This window comes from Carya illinoinensis, chromosome 7, assembly GCF_018687715.1.
Source record: "Carya illinoinensis cultivar Pawnee chromosome 7, C.illinoinensisPawnee_v1, whole genome shotgun sequence".
NCBI lineage: Eukaryota > Viridiplantae > Streptophyta > Magnoliopsida > Fagales > Juglandaceae > Carya > Carya illinoinensis.
The window spans coordinates 2,567,209-2,587,932 of NC_056758.1; the positions used below are offsets into that span (position 1 = coordinate 2,567,209).

The 20,724-nt window shown below is 36.4% G+C and overlaps 3 protein-coding genes and 1 pseudogene across 10 annotated transcripts; 2 read left to right on the top strand and 2 right to left on the bottom strand.

Moving 5' to 3' along the window:
* Positions 1-332: 332 nt before the first annotated feature.
* Positions 333-4,330, top strand: LOC122317259 (zinc finger protein GAI-ASSOCIATED FACTOR 1-like). Its single transcript, XM_043134245.1, has 3 exons — positions 333-843; positions 2,095-2,491; positions 3,067-4,330. The coding sequence occupies exons 1-3, from the start codon at positions 648-650 to the stop codon at positions 4,055-4,057; spliced, it is 1,584 nt and encodes a 527-aa protein (XP_042990179.1). The 5' UTR covers positions 333-647; the 3' UTR covers positions 4,058-4,330.
* Positions 4,331-5,124: 794 nt separating this feature from the next.
* On the bottom strand, positions 5,125-6,359 carry LOC122315462 (annotated as a pseudogene).
* A 1,394-nt stretch (positions 6,360-7,753) lies between these two features.
* Positions 7,754-9,796, top strand: LOC122315466 (psbP domain-containing protein 7, chloroplastic). Its single transcript, XM_043131381.1, has 3 exons — positions 7,754-8,369; positions 8,848-9,067; positions 9,246-9,796. Exons 1-3 carry the CDS (start codon positions 8,027-8,029, stop codon positions 9,580-9,582), a joined length of 900 nt encoding a protein of 299 aa, XP_042987315.1. The 5' UTR covers positions 7,754-8,026; the 3' UTR covers positions 9,583-9,796.
* Positions 9,797-9,902: 106 nt separating this feature from the next.
* LOC122315465 (lysine-specific demethylase JMJ25) lies at positions 9,903-19,680 on the bottom strand. 8 transcript variants are annotated; one of them, XM_043131372.1, is made up of 15 exons: positions 19,551-19,680; positions 19,184-19,435; positions 17,629-18,233; positions 16,203-16,345; positions 16,022-16,121; positions 15,293-15,425; positions 15,134-15,185; positions 14,091-14,784; positions 13,592-13,921; positions 12,348-12,770; positions 12,155-12,227; positions 11,578-11,663; positions 10,565-10,711; positions 10,335-10,405; positions 9,903-10,196 (listed from the first exon to the last, which is right to left on the bottom strand). In XM_043131372.1, the coding sequence occupies exons 3-15, from the start codon at positions 18,154-18,156 to the stop codon at positions 10,097-10,099; spliced, it is 2,880 nt and encodes a 959-aa protein (XP_042987306.1). In that variant the 5' UTR covers positions 18,157-18,233; positions 19,184-19,435; positions 19,551-19,680; the 3' UTR covers positions 9,903-10,096. The 8 variants fall into 8 exon arrangements, with proteins under 8 accessions (XP_042987306.1, XP_042987308.1, XP_042987309.1 ...); XM_043131374.1 differs by having other exon boundaries at positions 19,565-19,674; XM_043131375.1 differs by lacking the exon at positions 19,551-19,680 and adding an exon at positions 19,526-19,542.
* Between the last annotated feature and the right edge of the window lie 1,044 nt (positions 19,681-20,724).

A 20,724-nucleotide genomic window follows, 5' to 3' on the forward strand; every position in this document is an offset into this window, starting at 1 on the left:
AATATTAAATTTTTCTTTGAACTAAAATATATATCGTCTACTCATTTATTCATCAATATCGTTCTGACCTACCCATGGCTATTTTTGGTTTGCTTGATTAGACTTCATTTTATTAATTAAAAGAGCATAACTTGCTCGAGCGGATCGAATGATGAATAAAAAATTAACAAAAAAAACAAGTAAAAAGAGAAAAAGGGCAATTTCTTTAAAAACCCCAAAAGATAGGGGCATATATATAATATATATACTTGCTACATCCCACAGTAACTTAAAAAAATAAATAAATAAATAAAAAATAAAAACATATTATATATTCATGATTGCGATACAAGGCCAAAGAAGACCAGGTTCTTAAATTTGTGTTCTTTCTTCTGCCAGGAGGAACTCTCTCCACGACCGGAAACGAAGGAGAATTTCCTGGTTTTTGTCTTCCTCTAGTTCCAACAAATCCCATCTTTCCTGTTTCAATTGTTTGTTTTGTTTATTAGTTTATTGGTTGATAAACAGTCAAGCTTCCTGTTGAGAACCGGCCAAGAACATTAATAGAAAGAGAGAGAAACAAGAGAGAGAGGTTGGAAATTAAGGAGAAAGAAAGGAGACAAAAATTTTGAATAATATCCAATCTCTTCATATTTTTTCTTCCTTCAATGTCGAATACCACAGGTGGTGAGGGTGGGAGCTTCACTACTTCTGGTAATACTGGTGGTGAAGAAGAAGTTCATGAACAACAAAGAGATCAGCAGCTGACTGCAGATCACTTCAACCACTTCAATGGTTCCTCTACTACTAAACAGCAGCAACCTCCGTCTGTTAAGAAGAAAAGAAACCTACCCGGAACTCCAGGTTGTAAATTTCATCTAGTTTATGGAATTACGTACTTTGATCATGACTCATATGATATCTTGATTTTGAGTATTATTTCATCTTAATTTCCTCTCTCTCTCTCTCTCTCTGTGGTTATCTTTTTGCACCGACAGCCATTTGATTCAAATCAATTGGATTTGATTAAGTGCTGGCCTGGTTTGTTGAAATCAACTGTGATGTTGTAGAAATGGGGGAAAAAAACAAGAGCGTTCCTTCACTTTAATTCCTTGGCTTTTACATGCTCAGTCCACTGTCCAGCATGATTTTAATAACCGGACATGTTCTTCAATGTTTGTTTTTCATTTTTCTTTAATTTCCTTTTGTATTTATTTGGCTTTAAATTTTCTTAAAAAACTCGATCTTTCAGTAATTTGATCCATTGAATTTCTAGATCTTCCATTAAAAAAGATGATCAGATGCATGGGTTTAATCCCGTGAATAAAAGAACAAAAAAACATCAATTAAGCTGGCGTTCTTCATGATCATGGCCTGTCACATGCCTGCTAGCTATTTTGGCATGTGCTTAAATTTCTTGATCACGCCTCTACATTTCTTAGTGAAAGGACCAAAATATAAGACTTTGGAGCTAGGAAGATTTTAATTCAGTTCAAGTAGCCATAAAGTGGGTTTTCCCATTTTCTTTCTTTGCTTTCGTGTCATGAAAATGGTGAATTATTGATGTCTAATGAAGTAGTTGGAAGGGATTCTTCAATTATTGGATAGCTTGGGATTACAATCATTGTAGTGGACTGTTGGCTTGCCTTGGTCGCCCTCCTCCTCTTTATTTTTTATTTTGGTTTTGACTATTTGATGAGGTAAAGAACTGAACATATATCCTTGATTACCACAAAAAAGAAGTCTGTAGGTTGAAGGTTCCTTTCTCTCTCTCTCCTCAAAGATTCTCTTGTTTCCACCGACCGATCGAGCGCCCAAAATACTATCTTGAAGGAGGATTATTTTGTTTCAAATATTGCTTTTTAGTGTCTTTTCATTGTGTACGCAGTACTCATATTTTGGTTTATGTGGGTCGACTAAGCATTCAATATTTGAAAAAAAAAGATGAAAATAATCACTTCAAAATTACAGAAATTAAATGTTTCTTTGGAAAAAGAAAAAAACATTAATATAATTGGAGTTTTGCATTAATGCGTTACGTACTTATTATGATTTGTACAAAATCTCTGATCCCTCTCTCGATCCATATATATAAATAAATATATATATATGCAGATCCAACAGCTGAAGTCATCTCTCTATCACCAAACACCCTTATGGCTACAAATAGATTTGTGTGTGAAATTTGCAAAAAGGGGTTCCAAAGAGACCAAAACCTTCAACTGCATCGGCGAGGCCATAATCTGCCATGGAAGCTTAAGCAAAGAACGAGCAATGAAATCAGAAAGCGGGTGTATGTTTGCCCAGAACCTTCATGTGTGCATCACAACCCGGCTCGTGCATTAGGTGATCTTACTGGCATTAAAAAGCATTTTAGTAGAAAACATGGGGAGAAAAAATGGAAATGTGAGAAGTGCTCCAAGAAGTATGCAGTGCAGTCTGATTGGAAAGCTCATTCAAAGACCTGTGGAACTAGGGAATACAAATGTGACTGTGGCACCATCTTCTCCAGGTTTTGATTGTCTATTTATTCATCCATCTAAGACATTTTTTTCGAGTTCTGCTACATACTTGTCGTAATTAACACAACTTGCAAATTGATTTTCCCTTTTTTGGTATAGTTACATGATATATGCAGATTAATTGTCTTGAGAATACAGATTTTTTGTTTCTCATGAATGATCAATAAGATCATAATTATGTTCAGAAAGTGCTAGCAGCTTTAGTTGAAATCTTTATTTGACTAAATGCCGTAAATAATTTGTTTTGAGTTGATCAAGTCCTTATCTTTCGTTTCTTTAATTGACATGGGTCACTTTCTCATTTTCAGTTGAAATCATAATGAGAAATGCTATAGATATAAAGAGATTATACAAAAATAAATTCACAAACTGACATAGTTTCACATGATGCATTAGATCTATTTTATATTAAAAGTAATTTTATAATCTGATGTACTGCATCAAGTCAGTTTGTGGATTTACTTTTATGTAATCACTGGCTAAAGTATTTCTTAAATAAGTATATATCAAATCTCTCTCTGATCTCTCTCTCATCTTATTACTGCTGTATAATTATATTATGCAGGAGAGATAGCTTCATCACACACAGAGCCTTCTGTGATGCCCTATCTGAAGAAAACAACAAAGCAAAGCAAGGATTATTGTCCAACACTCGACCTAATCTACATGAAGTCCAGGTCTCGGATCTCATGTCCTCGGTACCGGCCATGATCAACAACATTAATCCAAACCCATCAAGTACTACTGGAACATCCGGATTCGACCAATCTGCAGATACTGAATCTCCATTGTTGCTGCCCCAAGAACTCATGACTTTCCCTACAAAGCCCTTAAACGTGACTACTGCTGGAAGCCTCTTTAGCAGTCCCAGAAGCATTTCTTCTCCCTCAGCTTCCTCCCTTCAGCCCAAAACGAATTCTGCTTCAACCATTTTCCAAGGAAATGGACACCAATTAGGTGGCTCACCCCACATGTCCGCTACAGCATTGTTGCAGAAAGCTGCTCAAATGGGCGCAACCGTGAGTAATACTGGCATGAACAGTACATTGATGCAGAATAACTTTGTTACAAGCATGGCCCCGGCATCATTTGATCAATCATTTGTAAACCAGTTCATCCAAAAGGGCCAACAAGAAATCTCATCACCGTTTCTCAACGCAAATCGCATGCTTGATAACTTGGGAATGAGCAATATGGGAATGCTAAGCAATCTCGTTGATCAAAACAATCCATTGCTGAAGAATGTAAAGCAAGACATGAACAGAAACACTAGTAATACCGGATTGCATTGTGGAAACTCAAATGCAGGGTTCAGTACTAGTACTAGTACTAGAGCATCCGTAAGAGAAGGTAATGGGAGTAGTAGTGGGGATATGATGACCGTGGATTTCTTGGGGATCGGAGGAGCAGCAAGACATGGGAGTTTTTATGAACAACAGCAACAAAAGCAAAAGGAAATGGCTTTTGAAGACGGAAATATTGATCAAAGAATTGATCAGGGACTGAGTCACTTTCAGCAACGAACATTGATAGAAAAAGCCATGTGGGAGGTTTGACAATATGAATTCTTTTTTTTATTTTTCAACTTTCTTGATCATCAACGCCTACACCCTACTTGCAAAAGGCTTCCTAGCTAGCTAGCTAGTCCTTGATCATGTAATGAATATTTTCCACATATTTTCTAATTCCCTTGTAACTTTGGTGCCGAAGTGACGTACTTGCGGCCATGCATGAAAAGAAACCGAAAGTGTCTTGCTAAAGAGTGAGGCATCTTGGACGAACCTTAGCTAGCTAGAGAATAAATTAAATATATTGGCGTCTTTCTTTAATTAACGCATTTGGATTTAGCTGGTGGAACGATTGATAGTTTTGAATTCACAAGTCTCGATCGGAGGGTTGATCATCATGAGCGCGAGGTGATCTACGATGGAGCGTTAATCTTGGACTACATTAATTTCTTTCTTTCATCTTTTCAGATGATCAGTATATATCTTTATCATGCAATAAGGAAAAAGTTAAAACTCAACTCATTTGGAGTACTACTACTACGCCTCAAAGGATTGCGAAAAGCTAGCGGAACGTTTCCATATATATATATATATATATATGCAAGTACAATTTACATTTTGGGTTACAAAAGGATTAAACAAACAGTATATATATTGAATGCTAAATTACCAGTACCCATGTTTCATTTTACACCCTAAATAATGAAAAACACTTATATGTGATCATTTATTTATGCAATCATCAATAATTGTCTCAAAAATTTAAGTTAATGGAAAAATGTAGACTTGTTTATTTGTATTATGTTCTTAATACTCCGGTTCTCACATGTGGTCTAGATTCTCCCTTAATTAGTAGACTCAATATGTGAAATATTTAATTAAATGAGAAATGGTGCGGAGTCAAGATTCAAATTTAAGAACTCTGTTCTGATACCATGCGAAATCACCACTAATTATCTCAAAAGTTTAAGTTAATACATGGAAAGAGGGAGATTTATAATATAATGTGAAGAAAATGATCATTTTCTATCAAAATGAGTCTATTATTATTCCAAATAACCCTTCACAAATCATCATTTTTCTTATACATATCTAGCGTGCAACTCAAATTATTATATAGAGAGCTGCTACAGGAAAGCCCCCTATATAGCACGAAAGGCATGCCAAGGTGGTTAAGTACAAAAATAAAAAATAAAAAACATAAAAGAAACAATAAAAAAATTCAAAACTTTTAACGGAAAGTTGAGCTTTTCTCCCTCCTCTTTGCTTTTCTTCCTCCTCTGTATTGCTAGTTCATCGTCCCGCCCAGCTTCACAAAAACAAATAAATAAACTTCTCGTCTCCTGCACTAAATGCCCATCCACAGCTTCTGGATATTTTTCACGCTCTTCCATACGATTAAAACAGTTCGCAAGGTAGGTACTTTGCTGAGCCGCAACCTGAGCCGTAGCTGGAAGATTTTTCATCCCCTTTGGATTCCTTTACAATATTCAATTCGATAGATTCTCTTCAGCAAAAGCTGTGATTCTTTTGTCAAACATATTGAGAATGTGGTCTCCAGCCTCAAGAAGTGTTATTTTGACTAGGTCTTTGACCCCAGGATATAATTTCATCAAATCCTCATTGACAAAATCATGAAGCTCTGCAAAAAACTCCACGCCAATTGGGCCACCAACAACAATAGCAAAATGAAGAATTCTCTTCCTCTCTTCATCACTTACGGTCAGCAGGCTTGCTTTTTCAAAGCAGTCGATAATCTCTCTTCTGATATTCTGAGCATCTTCAACTTCCTTCAAGAAATGACAATTTTCTTCCACACCAGGAAGTATTGAAAGTATTAACATGAGCTCCAATGGCTATTACAAGGTAATCATAGTCCATAACAAATTATTCTTTTCTATTTAAATTTTTGTTTTGAGAAGATCGACAATAGATTTTTTTTTTTTTTTTTCGGCATCAATCTTGTAACACTTTGCTTCCCAGAACTGAACGTCTACATTTTTCTACTTTCGAACAATGTTGCGAATCGGCTTAACAATGCTGCGAGCTTCCACTGTACCACATGCCACACTTGGTAGCAGAGGGGTGAATGCAAAATAATTACAAGGTGATACCACTTGTACCAGCCCAAGAAACTCGTTCCAGCCCAAACAGTTCCAAGCACCACCACCTTTTTCTTGTACTCTGATTGAGAATATGCAACGGCGTATGCCCCATTATTAGTTGGGTTTGCCTCAGCATAAGCCACCAGTCCCCCACCACTGACAATGAAGAGAACGAGAAGCTTAGAGAGCAAAGGATAGTCATGGAAAGCTATTGAAACTCTCTCATAGAAAGTAAGCGTCCGCATTTCATGCCAAAGATCTATATCCAGAAAGAGAGAGAAGAATTTCCCTAGCCTTTGTTAGGTGTGCAGAGGGACTGTTTTATGCAAGGGTAAAATGGAGTTTTCAGACTGTTGACATGGATTTCGTGCTTTTCATTCATCCTCTCGTTCGTGCATTCTAGCCTTTTTCAATTATATATATCCCTCGGTTTCAATATAAACTATGAAAAATGATGGATGCAGGAGACTTGGGGTAGGAATTGCGCAGGAAAGGATACATGTGGAAAATGATATGGTGCGTTTCATCTCCCTCCCTCCATCTTTGATGCAGTGCAAAATCAATATTTTTCATCTCCCTCCATCTCTGATGTGGTACGAAATAGGTTGCAAAAATCAGTGTTTTGGAGATGAAGGAACGACGAACTTGAATGAGGGAGATGAATATGAATGGGTCGGAAATGGGTTGCGGAGGAACGACGAACGGAACAGCCATCTCCCTCCCTCCATATCTGATGTGGTGTAAAAATCAGTGTTTTTCTTCTCCCTCCCCCTCTCTGCTGAGCGGTTTAAGAAGCTCATCTTAACTTTTAAATTTCTCTTTTTTCTCCCTTTTGTCAAATTTGAATTTGATCTGGCTTTTCAAATTCTTTGTTTATGTAAAATTTTTATCTTTAGCTCTTACGTTCAATTGAATGACTATATTTCGATTGTATAAACATCCATCCGTTAAAAGTATTTTTCTTTTTGCCTTTTGGTTAATTGCAGAGGATTTTTGTCTGTAGAAGATACTAGCCAAGTCTTTTTGCATGGTGGATTACATAATCGATTGCTTTCTAGGTGTAATGGGTTTACGTTACTTTCGCTTAGAGAAATGTTTTCTGCAGGTTAAAACCACAAGGTCGTAAAGAAGCTAATCAAAACTAGGAAATGGGTTGCGAAAATCTTTTGGAGACGAAGAAACGATGAATGTGAATGAGGGAGCTAGATGAACGTCAATGGTGTTGGAAATGGGTTGCGAAAATGGGTTGAATCTTTCATTTGTGTTGAGTATGTTGACCTTTATTTTTCATTTTTATTTTTTAATTACACGTGGCAGGTGTGCGCAATCCTGCACCAACTTTCCTGTTTTGATTGTAGGTTAAGATCGGAAACATTTTGCGGCGAAAATAACTAATTTATTAGGACTAGAACTTGGTCTAGAAAACACAATTTTGACGTTGTAGTGAGAGTAAAAACATAATTTTAAAGAAAATAGGTTAAAAAAAAAAAAAATATGGGGTTTGTTTGAGAGGACACGCTAAGTACTCCCAGCCAGAACTCTGGACCAAAACAATGACGACCACCAAAACTAGATAAGCTTTATCTTGGAGTGAAAAAAGCATGCAAAGGCGCGCATTATCTATATATCTCTAAAAAAAGTATTTTGCACCATCGAAAAAATTCAGCCATTTCACAAATTTATTTTCTTTTGAAATTCTTGGCCTAATTTATAAACTAATCTGAATTTCCCACGGAATGACTAAACAATTCAAATCGTGCATCATGCCATACTGCTCGTACTACAGGTTTTTGTGATATTCAACCACATAAATCCATTGTTTGTGTTTTGTACACGACAACAATCGAGGAAAACACATGATATGTACATATAATGAGCTATTCCGGTCCCAGACAAACAAGACAAGCAAGATATGGCACTGCAAAACTACTGCTACCATGCATTCAAAAAGGTGCATTTTCACCGGGTTTTTATGACACACTCCTCAGGTGACCAGAAAGAGAGTGTTCAAGAGGTGAAAACCCGGGGTGGTGGAAGGTCTCCGGCAGAACAATTTGCACCACTAGCAACGACGTTTGGTCGGCGGCTGGTAGTCGGCGTTGGGTCAGCCTCCCTGGTTGCTCTTGGTGCAAATTTTGGTGGGGTAACAAGTTTTCTTCTCGGATTATCGCCGGAAATTGGGAGGGATCTGAAGCTAGATGTGGTTTATCCTATTGGAGGGTACAATCGTTACATTCAGACAAATGAAGGATTCGGTTAGTGAATTCTACTCTTACAATTAATGTTGTCAAGAATTTCTTTTGGGTCTTTCTTGTGTTCCCTTAAAGCCAAAAATAAAAGCAAACTTTTCCATAATTTTTCTTAAAAATAAAATAAAATAAAAAGAGTACGATAAATAGGAAAAGAAAATGGCATTCGGATCATGAATGTCCACTCCCTAAAAATGGCTTATCAATTTGAGTGGACAATTCCTGGTCTTTGATAGATCTAAATGGTATTATTAGGGATTACTGATTATTAGGGGAAGGATGAGAGTTTAAAACCTTGACCACAGTTGTGAGGGTTTATCTATGACATAAGTGTATATGTATGTGTGCATATACATCCAGAGATTAAAATCTGTCTAAAATATGTTGAACTATACATGCCAGCCAATGTGAGTCGTTAAAGTGATCTTGTAGATCAAGTACTGATGCTTCTCTAATTTTGTATTTGTTGTTGCAAAATAAACAGAATTCATGTACCCAGCAAAATGGGTTGGGGATAAGACACTGTTATATCGAGCATTGGAGAGATTGGAAAGAGAACTAGACACGCCCACGATCGTCAACACTACCAAGTCCAATAATCGGCGGCGGAGTGTTAGTGAACCAGTTGTTGCATTTGGTCCGCCTGGTACAACCGGTGAGCTCAATGTTAGTGTCATTGTGTCGCCAGTTCCTCAAGACTTCTCGTGAGTACTCCTATACATGTCTATATATAGATGACCATGATTTCCTAGTTCTTTTTAGTGCAACTTGCTAAACATTTTCAAATCAAAATCTAGTTGTTTGACGAGTACTTAGTAGTTATTAAGCCCTAATTAAAGGTTCTAAAGTGACCCAAGATTAATTTTGAACATTTCTTTATAGAATTGAAGCTTTTGGAGGACCAAAAGAAGTGGGAGAAGCAGTGGTTCGGACCATTGCGGGGTCAGGCAGACGCCCTGATGTTAAGGGGACATTGATAGAATCAACTTTGAGAGAGGATCCTGTAAAGAATGTCAAATATTACGAGCTGGAATTCAGAGTTGAGAGCCCCTCATTTCAGCGGCATAATCTTGCAGTTTGTTGCTCTCGTGGTGGTAGGCTATTCACACTAAATGCTCAGGCACCAGAATCTGCTTGGTCAAGGGTGGAATCAGACTTCCACACAATGGCTCATTCATTTAGTATTACTGAAACTGCACCTGTTGCAGAGTTTAACTGAACAGACTGAGACAAAGTTGCACTGCAATTTTCCCTAACAAGGCTATACTTTTTATACCGTCTTCATTGCCTATACCTTTCCATCGCCATCTTTTCATTTCCAGTTTTTAAGGCGAGCAGGGAGATTGTTGATTACAGAGATCCTCTTCAATTGTATAACCAATTTGGATGATACAATTCTAGAAAGTGACAGACATCTCAGAATTTCAGATAAAGTTAATCGTATATAAGATTTTAATGCCGCATCTAACTAAAATCGGAGAGAATATCGAAACAAACTCGGAAACAAACAGTTTGGGCATGCGACTCCCAAAACACTGATTTAACACGATAGTTAGCATGCATTTATTAATATATACTGCAATGGTTTTCATTAAAGGAGGCATGCAGCATTGTCAATAATAAAAAAGCACCATTGTAAGCGCAAGTCAAAAATTACATATTAACAACGCATTTAGAGCTGCGACTCCCTATTAAAACACTAGAATTCTTATACCTAATTACTGTACAGAAATTCAAGCACAAGTTATCTGTCTTCCCTTAACCATCTTTTCCAAGTTCTCTGAAACCATTGCAGTCAAATTAGGATCTTCAAATCCAAGCTCTGCACCAAGTCTGCCATTGACAGAGAAAAGATTTCGCCTTTCAGCATTTATAAAAAAGATGGACGGAAAAGATAGCTGGGTAGATGAGGTGGAGGATGAGGGGGTAACTGATCAACAAGATAAGAAAATTAAGAAGAGATTTGCTTACTTCGGATCCAGGACCAATTTCTGAACTTCTTTAATAGCTGAACTTGCGGCATAAAGTGATATTTTTCCTACCTGTCTCAGAAGCCAACACAAAAATGAGAACGTTTACTAAAAATAATCAGAAAAAGAATAGTTCAATAGAAAATGGGAAAAAAAACAAAACATATGAACACCATCAAGGTATAAAACTAAAATATAAAGTCTGAGATGAAAAAGGAAGGAACTGAATACTTCTAGGGAAAATTTCCTTTGTCTGACCTCCAACACCTGTAGTTTTGCCTCATGGTCATTTGGAAGACAGCGGATTTCCTCAGCCAACCTCACAGCCTCACCCAGACTTTCAGGGGATAAGAAATCGAGGCCCAACTGAACAGTGGACTGCAAATTTTAAGAGGGAAAAACTTCAATATAATGTTACAAACAAATCCAATTTCACTGGACATACGGAGCAGCCTCACTAAAAAATAAATCTGGAATAGCTTTTCTAAAAAGTACAACATATAAATTCAGGGAATCTCTTTTCAATTGAACCCATCTAGTGGTTATAGAAGTTCCATAAAGGAATAGTGTCTGCTGAAATTTTCACCCAGGGACGTGTTACATCACAAAGCACCTTGCACAGAAGGGCATAATATAATATAAGCATTTGAGGATAGCACTTTTGAGGTCTGATATAAACTTTGTTTTCCTTTCAATTAGTGGGCAGTCCACACTTTTCAGAAATTCATTTCTCATGTTAGCAAATACTGATAGGGCTTTTCTCATTAAATATCTGGGTCAACTATTGAGAAACCGATCAAAAGAATACACATTTGAATTAGTTTGTATTAGTAATGTGCTTTTATATGAAAACATTGAATGTTGAGAGTGGAGTCTTGAAGCACCCAATAGGACCCCTGGTTTCATGTTGAAAGTAGTAACCGAGATAAAAAGCAACCTAGCTGCAAGAATTAACACACCCCTCCCCCTTCTCAAAAAATTAAAAAATAAAACTAAAAAACAAAAACAAAAGTCGAACTGTATAAGCTTCTAATAAAACATAATTTCTACATCACTCCAAAAACAAAAACAGCAGTCTAAAGCTCTAATAAAGCATAACTTATACATTACTCTAGACACATGCTCTAATGTATGAAACATCATAGACCCCTGTCTTTAATCAAGAATTCAAAATCAATATTTCAATCGCAAGTCAAGAGATGCAACATCATTTCACTCAAACTCAGTAACCATAGAGAACTCACCTGAAGGTTTCTCACTTGGAAGGGGCATCCAGCAGGAACAAATACAGCTTGCCCCAAATGCTGTTCAAAAGACCACGGCTCAACTCCTGAGGAAGAGAAACAAACAGGCATTCAGAAAAATCTAAAAATATACTTATGATTCAATGTCATCAACGCACATCACAGGGAATAAGAATTAAAAGAAATTAGTAAGCCAACTTAAAATTAACTCTCCTGAGATAAGTGTCCAAGTAAGAACCAACTAAGTTTTAAATGCCAAAGCAGGGTTCTGCAAATTTTCCATCCACACACCATGTCTTCCAGCAGTAATGTTGTTTTAAATAAGTTGAACAAAATTTATTTTAAAATGTTGGTTCCACATAACTTTGTCCAAGCCATTAATACAGCAAATGGTAGCCTTAAAAAAGGTCATATTAGTACCTCCAAAGCTTGAACAAAGTTAAAAAGGATCATAACTTTGTCCAGGTCGTTAATACTATACATGTCTCAAACATACTGCCTAAGTCAAAGGGTCATATTACAACCTCCTCAAAAGCTTGATTAATAATTAGGAAAATCCATTGCTACTTGTCCTTACCAAATTCTTCCTTCAACTTTCTTTTATGATGCGCATTCAGGAACAATGTTTCATCATAAAGAAGCCTTTTCACCTGAGATTTAAAAAGTTTGGTAAGAAACATATAACAAAACAAGCCAAATACAATCAAATATGTTCATTCAGTCCCAATAAAGGAGCAATTTCTTTATGACATTGTGAGAACAGAACTTACAAATTCATTTGACACAATATCAGTCTTCCCAAATTCCTTCCAGTGAATTCTCAAATATTCAGTCATCTTTGGAACATCCTGCCGGCGAAACACATCCCAGAGGACTCCAGGATGAGTCTTTTCTGAAACTTCTCCACCATCTATGTTTGATTGCTCACAAACATTATTCTCTTCAACATCATTGGTTTCAATACTTCCATCCACCACTGACTCATTTTCATGGGCATCCAATTTTGTCCCACATGTATTCTGCAGATATTGACCATCAAATGACACATCAGGTGACCTATTGTCCAAACCTACTTGTGGATCCTGCAATGAATCATTAGCCTCAGATGCCTCGGAGGATTTCTGTGATTTTTCTGTCTGTCCCCTCTGCCAACCTTTTAGCTTCACATCACATGTATGCACCAATAGGTATACCTGACCATAGCTCAGAGGATGTCAATAAGTTTTGAGAGATCATTTTGTTGGCTACATCAGATGACACAACAGAGGATAAGAATAACATAAATCTCATGTAAAACTCAAGGTAAACATGGTTTAGGGGTTTCAATAAAAAAGCTTTATAGATTAGATATGCTGCATTTTTAACGAATTGAGGCCAACTTAATTCAAATCATCACAACAGTCTGTCCTGGTGTTAACCCCTAGGGGTTGGCCCAAGTGGTAAAGGCCTTGGGCTTGAAGGTATGCTCCCCCTAGGTCTAAGGTTCAAATCCCCTTGGTTGTAAACAATCCCTAGTGCCCCTTGAATTACCTAAGGGGCACTTACGGGAAACTCCTTGTCGAGGGCTTATGCACTCCTGGGATTAGTCGGGACGCAGTTCTTGGACACCCAATGCCAATAAAAAATAAATAAAAACCATCCATTCAGTTATTATTTGGTTATCATTTATAAAATACAAAATATTCAATAATGATTTCATTTCAAATATAAGAGTTTGATCCCCAAAGAACTTATAAAATATAAATTTATAATTAATTTATAATAGGTTCGCTGTAATTATATATAAAAGAAAACCATCAAATAAGAGATTAGAACTTGAGATGCATGCATGATTAAGAGTTAAGGGAAGAAATATCTTAGCATTTTGCCTTTCATATTCTTAATATTTTAACAAAACAAGTAAAAAAAAAAAAAACAGTTATCAAGTGCAGTGGTAGGATACAAAAAAGTAGGCACTAAACACTCAATATAATAAGCAATAGGGCAGCGAGTACGGGGAGAAGTAATAACTTACCATGTCACGCATATTGAAATGGAGATTGGTCACTGAATCACCTCTATCAAGTTCTTCATAAGTGCCATAAGAAATAAAAATTTTAGGTCCCACATCATTCTGCAAGGAGTAATGGGGCAACTTTGCAGCAACATTTAGAAGACCCCACTTGGAGTGAATATACTCAAGCAAGGGAAGTTTACTAATAAATTCAGGTCTCTGGTACAATAAGAACTCTTCAGATGCACTGGGGGAAGGCCAATCCTTCAGCTTCAACATTTCGGGCCAACCATTTTCATGAGTTCGTCCCTCGGAGTAGCCTTTGATGAACTGACCAAGTTCGACATCAACCTGGCATCATGTCAAACCACGGAAACGAAATATAAGGCAAATTAGTAGATATTATTAACCAAATACCATTCTATCCAATATAAAGTTCTTTGACTACAATCAACAGAGACATGAGCGAAAGCACAAAAGCCTTGAACAGAGAATATAAAGAAATAGCTGTTAAAGCTACCTCAGACCAGTCTAAGCAATCTGTGGCCTTCACCATTCTGTTCTCATCTTTCATTTTCTCATCTGCTGTCTCCCGTACTCCTCTCCATATAACCACTGGATCCCAGCTCGAGGTGGATGAGCGATCAAACACTTGTTTGACAATGAGAGGTTCACCCCTGGCCCAGTGCTTTCTAAAATTTCCAATCCCCTCAGATTTAATATCTTGAGATGTTGGGCAGTACAGGAAATTATCATCACTGTCCTCCCTATGAGCATATTGGCAGAGTCTGGGATCATCCAACCCAATCTTTTGTGGGCTTCCAGTATCATTGATCATGCAGCCACTAACAAGCTCGTCCACATTTTTTACCAGTTTTGCAACCCAGTTCATCTTAAAAATGCGGCTTAAATTTAATGACGAATAACCGCAGCCACCATACTCCTTTGAAGGACATGGAATACTGCCATCATTGTTGGCTTGCCAACCCGGAAACTTATCTGGTAAAATTAGTCTTAGTTTGGATACTTTCACTTGTTCTAATCCAGTTAATTTCTCTTGACTTTTCCCACTCATCTTAGTATCAACAAATTCACCGTTAACACCACCAATTGGAGATGCTTCCCGAAGATCTTGACAGCAACTAAGGCACAGATCATATGAGCAGTTTGTACAATGCCGATGATAATCTATAATGGGTATCCTGCAGAAATTGCTGCACGAAGAACACCAGAGTGAACTGCAGTCTTCTAAAACAAGAACTCGCCTTTATATAAACAAATCACATGAAGAAATGAAGGGAATCAGAAATCAAAATGATTTTTTTTTTTATAAGTAATAAGAAATTTTTATTGAAAAGTAAATAGGGATAGCCCAAGTACGCAAGAAGTATACAAGAGATGAACAAAAAATTAAAATCTTTTCCTTTCCAGTTGAAGACAAATAACTAAAATCGGATGCAATAGCATCATGTTGAACACTTTCCCATAAATAGTTTTTAAGGCCTTTGATGTCTTATAAACCAATCAATATTCATGCAAAATTCATAAGTGCTCGTAAGGTACCAGCACATCTGCTCATCTGCATTCAACTTTGTCCTGGCAAGATACGAACTTCCTGAAGACGTATATGAACACAAATTTTGTCAATTAAAATATAAAAGATATATACCGAAATAAAAAATAAATAAATAAATTTGAATTGGAGCATCATAGCCATCTTACCTTGCAACTTTTTTTCTAGTTCTACTTCAAAAGCCTGCTCATGATGAATTTGCTTAACTACTGGAAGCACTGAAGATAACAGGCAGTGGAGATATTTCAACTTGTCTAGAACACGTATCTCACGAATCCTTACCTGAAACTCATTTGTTGGAGTAATAAGATCATAGAATCATGCCCAACAAAACTAGGGATGCATGGTTTGTGAGATTATTGAAACTTAATATGATATCCCAAATTGTGTGATTGTGTTATCAGAAGGACCAAAGATGGTGAATGGGACCCACATTGCTTGGGATGGAGAAGTTAAAGCCCTTCATTATTATTCTAAGGGGTTCCCTAATCTTTTGACTTATCAATAAAAAAATATTGAGTAATCTTTCAATGTATGGCCTAAATGTGGCTTGAGCCTTCCTTGGGTCGCAACTCGTTACCAATGGTATCAAACCCAAACCCAACTTGTGGGACTTGAGTCGTGCGAGCTATGAGCCAAACCCAAGCTATGGAACGTAAGGGGAGAAGATTGTAATACAAAAATTCTGTAATTATGTATCTAAATGGATTCCACATTCCTTGGGAGGGCAAAGTTGAAGCCCTTTATAATGATTCCAAGGGACTCCAATTGCAACCTAGACCAATCTTTATGGAGTATGAGCCTACATAAGGCTTGCATCTTCCAAGTCATTACATTTAATGATGTTAAAAAAAGCTTTCAATCAATATATGAAATACCTTTATTGAATTATCCGAGCGCAAGCACACTTTGCAATTACATGTACCACGACATGCAGGACAACTTCTCTGGATTTCTTCCAATGGGATATCCGAGTACCTGAGATATTGACGCATAAATACCAAGTAGAAAAAGTTGAAACAAGAATATTAACTTGTATCTAAATCATGAAACCCTAACCATGTGGAGATACAGCTATGGCAATATCCTCTCTTATCACATCTGAGGCACCAAATAACTATGTCCCTATCATTCCTTCGGCACTGGTGGCACGTTTGCCCCCCCGCATTTTCAGAGGAATCCATGCTCCCATCCGAGTATTCCTGAAAAAAGCTTGTAAACCTCAGCGTCAGATTATAAAAATAAAAAAAGGTAAAGCAGTGGTAACTAACTAATAATCAAAGGATTATAATACTGAGTTATGGAAACTCCCAACCAGAACTTGCTCACGAAGCATGGAATCTCCAAGGAAAAAGCAATTATCAGTATTGAATTTTGACCTCATGATTCTTAGAGATAGAGACTCTTGATGACAATGATAAAGGGACATATGATGTATCATGTATCCTGAACATTGTGTGGCTTAAATTGTAACTTTCAGCCTTCAGTCACTCTATATTAATAAGTTGCAGAGAGATCATAACAACAATAATAATTTCCTCATGATTTTCTCTACTCTTAACTTTGAAGCTCGCTTGAGAACCAAGGTGTCAAAAGGTTTGAAGAAAGGATAATCATGAGGCTGTCCCTTCTTCCACGGGATCATCTGGCTTAAAAGACAGTAAAAGAGCTGGAGCCAAAGCTGTCATTCTTTGGACATTAACAGCAGTATTGTCATTATGGAGGAGAAATCATCAAGTTTAAGAGAGTGTAAAAAATGAACACATTAAATAAACAAATATTTTAAAAAGGTCCAAGGATACCACTCATGCCATTAAAAAGATGTTCAATTTTATCCCAAGTATCAGCTTCTTTTTCTCATACTTACAAGGAAGCTAAGAGCAAGACATACCATTCATCACAGAGAGTTGATATATAGTTTATCTACAGTGGTGTTGCCCTACTTTGAACAATGTATCTTAAAGTATAAAAGACTTTCTTGGGCACTCTTCCTACAGGGCATTCACCCTCGGATCCTTCCATGCTTTCCTTTTCTTTTTTCTTTTGTTTTGATAAGTAATAAATTTATTAGAAAAAGAAGAACAACTTAAGTACAAAGTTAATTGTTTTTTTATTGGCACCAGGTGTCCAGGAACAATGTCCCGACTAATCCCAGGGGTGCACAGGCCCTCAGCAATAAGTTTTCCGCAAGTGCACCTCGAGTAATTCAAGGGGAAAACCCTTCAGTCCAATGGCCCCTAGAGATTGTTTGCCCTAACTGGATTCGAACCTTGGACCTTGGAGGGAGCATACCACCAAGATCAAAGTCTTTACCACTTGAGCCAACCCCTAAGGGTTAATGTACGTTAATTGTTTATATATGGATATGAGTTAAGGGTTTCTATTTTTTTTTTATGAATAGTTAAGGGTTTCTATTTACAATAAAAAAATAGAATATATGCTTGTCCTCAAGAGATTAAGCCAAATGTTTTGCAACTCAACTCACCGTTGTAGCATCAAAGCTCCTTTGTGATCTCTGCTTGGATGATTCCATGGCAGAAGCAGGCGGTGTCTTATAAGACCTCCAGTTTTCTTCAAACTGTCCAGCATCTCTTTGTAAATTTTCATTTGCCTTCGAAGGATTACGCCCAGGCAAACTCCTCATAGGTGGTGTATCAGGTGAATAGCGAAACTGATTTTTTGATACCTTCTCAAACAACTTTTTCCCAGGGACATGAGGATGATCCTCAACTTTTGTGTTCATAGGTGGTTCATCAAAATCATCACTCTTACTCTCCAAGTAAATATCACTCTCGCCTATTGACTTCCTCTTGGCTTTCTTTAGATTAGCTCTCATTGCAGAATTAGCTGCCCTCTTCTTTGCCTGGATGTAGTGCTTCTCACATACTGTTTTATCAGGCATGGACATTGCAGTGCACCTCCACTGTTTCCCATCCGACCTCTTGCACCGCAAATCATCTGGAATTCCAACATTATCCTCAGCATTCCCAGATGTTGTTCGGGGATTATCCATCAACTCACGTTATGGTAAATTCCAAAGGTAAACAACATGCAGAGCACTAGACTAACAAGAGCAACCTGCAGATAATCCTTTAACACTTACCACAAATACTAAATTAGTAAAAAGCCATCAAATGATGCTGTACATGCAAAAGAAACCAAACACTGGGAACCAGCTGGCAATGACCAACTGCCAAGAAGCAACCCTGTGCACAGGTGAAGAAAGAAGGCATCCAAAACCAGCCATAAAGGCATGAGATTCAATAAAAGTGCTATATGCTGCAAGATGGTTCTATGAGTAGACTTGAAACTAGAATTAGTGCAAGGAACACATATAACTCTATGAACTCACGCCATGAGGTCTCCTAAGCCAGAATCCCCCACAATCTGGAGGCAGGGGTGATCCCAGGTTAGGACTATATGTTATGGGGTAGATCTCATACAAAAAAATATGATACATGCGGGATGGGAAATTCGAACATATAAGTCCGATGTCAAATTGATGAACAAATTGTCCAGCCGTCGTTCTCCCGAGAAAAGAAATTATCATTAGATGCTGCTTATTTTTCCTGGCATTCAATCACATAAACTGCTAATCACGTACCATCCAAGTCTTCATTCTTCATAACAATTTTCATACACACAACAGAGGTACTTTGAAGGCGGAACTAGTAGATGGGGGAGAGAACAGATTGTGACAAGGATGCAAGATTGCATACTCTTAACATCAAAACCCTCAAAATATAATGCACGAAACAAACTAATCAAGCAACCCATAAAGCAACGCACATACTTGAAAAAATAATTCAAAAGAAGATCACATGGGTTTAGTAGGAAACAGAACTTCAGCAACCCAGAGTAAAACAAACAGCATTTGTCTCCAAATAAATAATTACAATACCCGGAAAAAACATCAATCTTAAATCTTGAATAGGCAAGAATTTTCAAAGGCATAAAGTTCAAGAACAGGCATGCACGCACACACATCTATATATATTAATTAAAAGAAAAGCAATAAAGATAATACGAGAGAGATGTACCTGGAACTAGGGTTTGAAATAGGGTTGAACAATGAGAAAGAAACTCGACAACATAAATATACGAAACTACCCAGTGGAGCGGAGATACCCACAAGTTATGTCTTAAGAAAAGTGTAATAAAGAAATCTGGTAATTCCAGAACTCTCTTCCCCCAATTTCGCTCAGTCCCAACAGTTCAAAACTCCGTTCTTCTTTCGGCTCCTTCTTATGCCCCGTCTTTCACGGTCACTCTTCCTCTGGGCTTCCCAGACACTGCACTAGGTAGGTATCAGCAAAATTACCAAAACAAATTAAAAATTTACGAGCAAACTGTTTATTTTTCGAATCGTGGAAAAAAAATACAAATCAGAGAGCGGTAAAAGCCAACTGCTTGGGAATTACGATGTGTTCCACGTCCGCTCCTAACTCTACCGACAATGCGCACGAATGGGGTTTGGTTTCTGTCTCTTTATCTACCGGAAAATATATTATAAAGGGTATTGCTGTTATAAAATTTACCTTGCATTATATGATTTAAAAGATAATGAAAGCCTTTATAAAAAAAGTAAAAAATAAAAAGATAATATGAAATTGATGGCATATAACATTTTTCCAATAAAAAATTTAAATTCGAAATCTCTCACCTCTTATATAAAAATAAAAAATAAAAAATAAAGGATAATAAAAAACTTAATGAGCTGATGGCATATGACTCGATTATTCAAATTAAAAATCTGAATCCGAAACTCCTCATCCTTTTGTATAAAAAAAAAAAAAGATAAATTTTTTATTTTATAAATTAAATTTTATAATTTAAATTATAAAAATAATGTATTTTACATACCGATTTAAGAATAAAATAATTCTATTATAAAACCTTCAATCAAATTTAAATAATACTATATACAGTGTTAATAATAGTACATATAAGTATTGCATACTTCATTTGAAAAAAGTGAAATCTACGAGTAAAAAAATATTTTTTTATATAAATCTCAAATTTATCTATTTTTTAAGAAAGTGGGTGAAACTTATATACTCCTAAAATTACACATATTATTTTTCATAATAATTGATTTATATGTAAAAGCCAATATAATAGTCTACAACTGATTTTAAAATATATTATTTTACAGCAAAATGTATTTCTAACAAATAGTAAACCACACTGTACCAAGTTGGCAAGTAAAAGAATAATGACTTAGCTATAAATTGATTTTTAAAAGTAACTTATATATTGGCGTAATCTAACTTGTTATGTTATAAATTTACTTAACGTATTATATGAAATCATATTAATTTATAAATTATATTAAATTATGTGAATTTATATAAAATCTTTTTATGATTATAATATTTTTCAAGACAAAATCGAAATAAAATGAATGTATATCCTTGACCCTAAAAGCATAACGTGTTGTATCATTGTTAACTTTTGTAAGGTGTGTTAATAATAGGGTTAAAATTGAAAATTATGAAAAAATTTGAAATAACACGAGTCTTATCAAGCGAAATGTGGCTATACAATTAAATTTTATTTCTAATCACAAGTAAGATTGGTT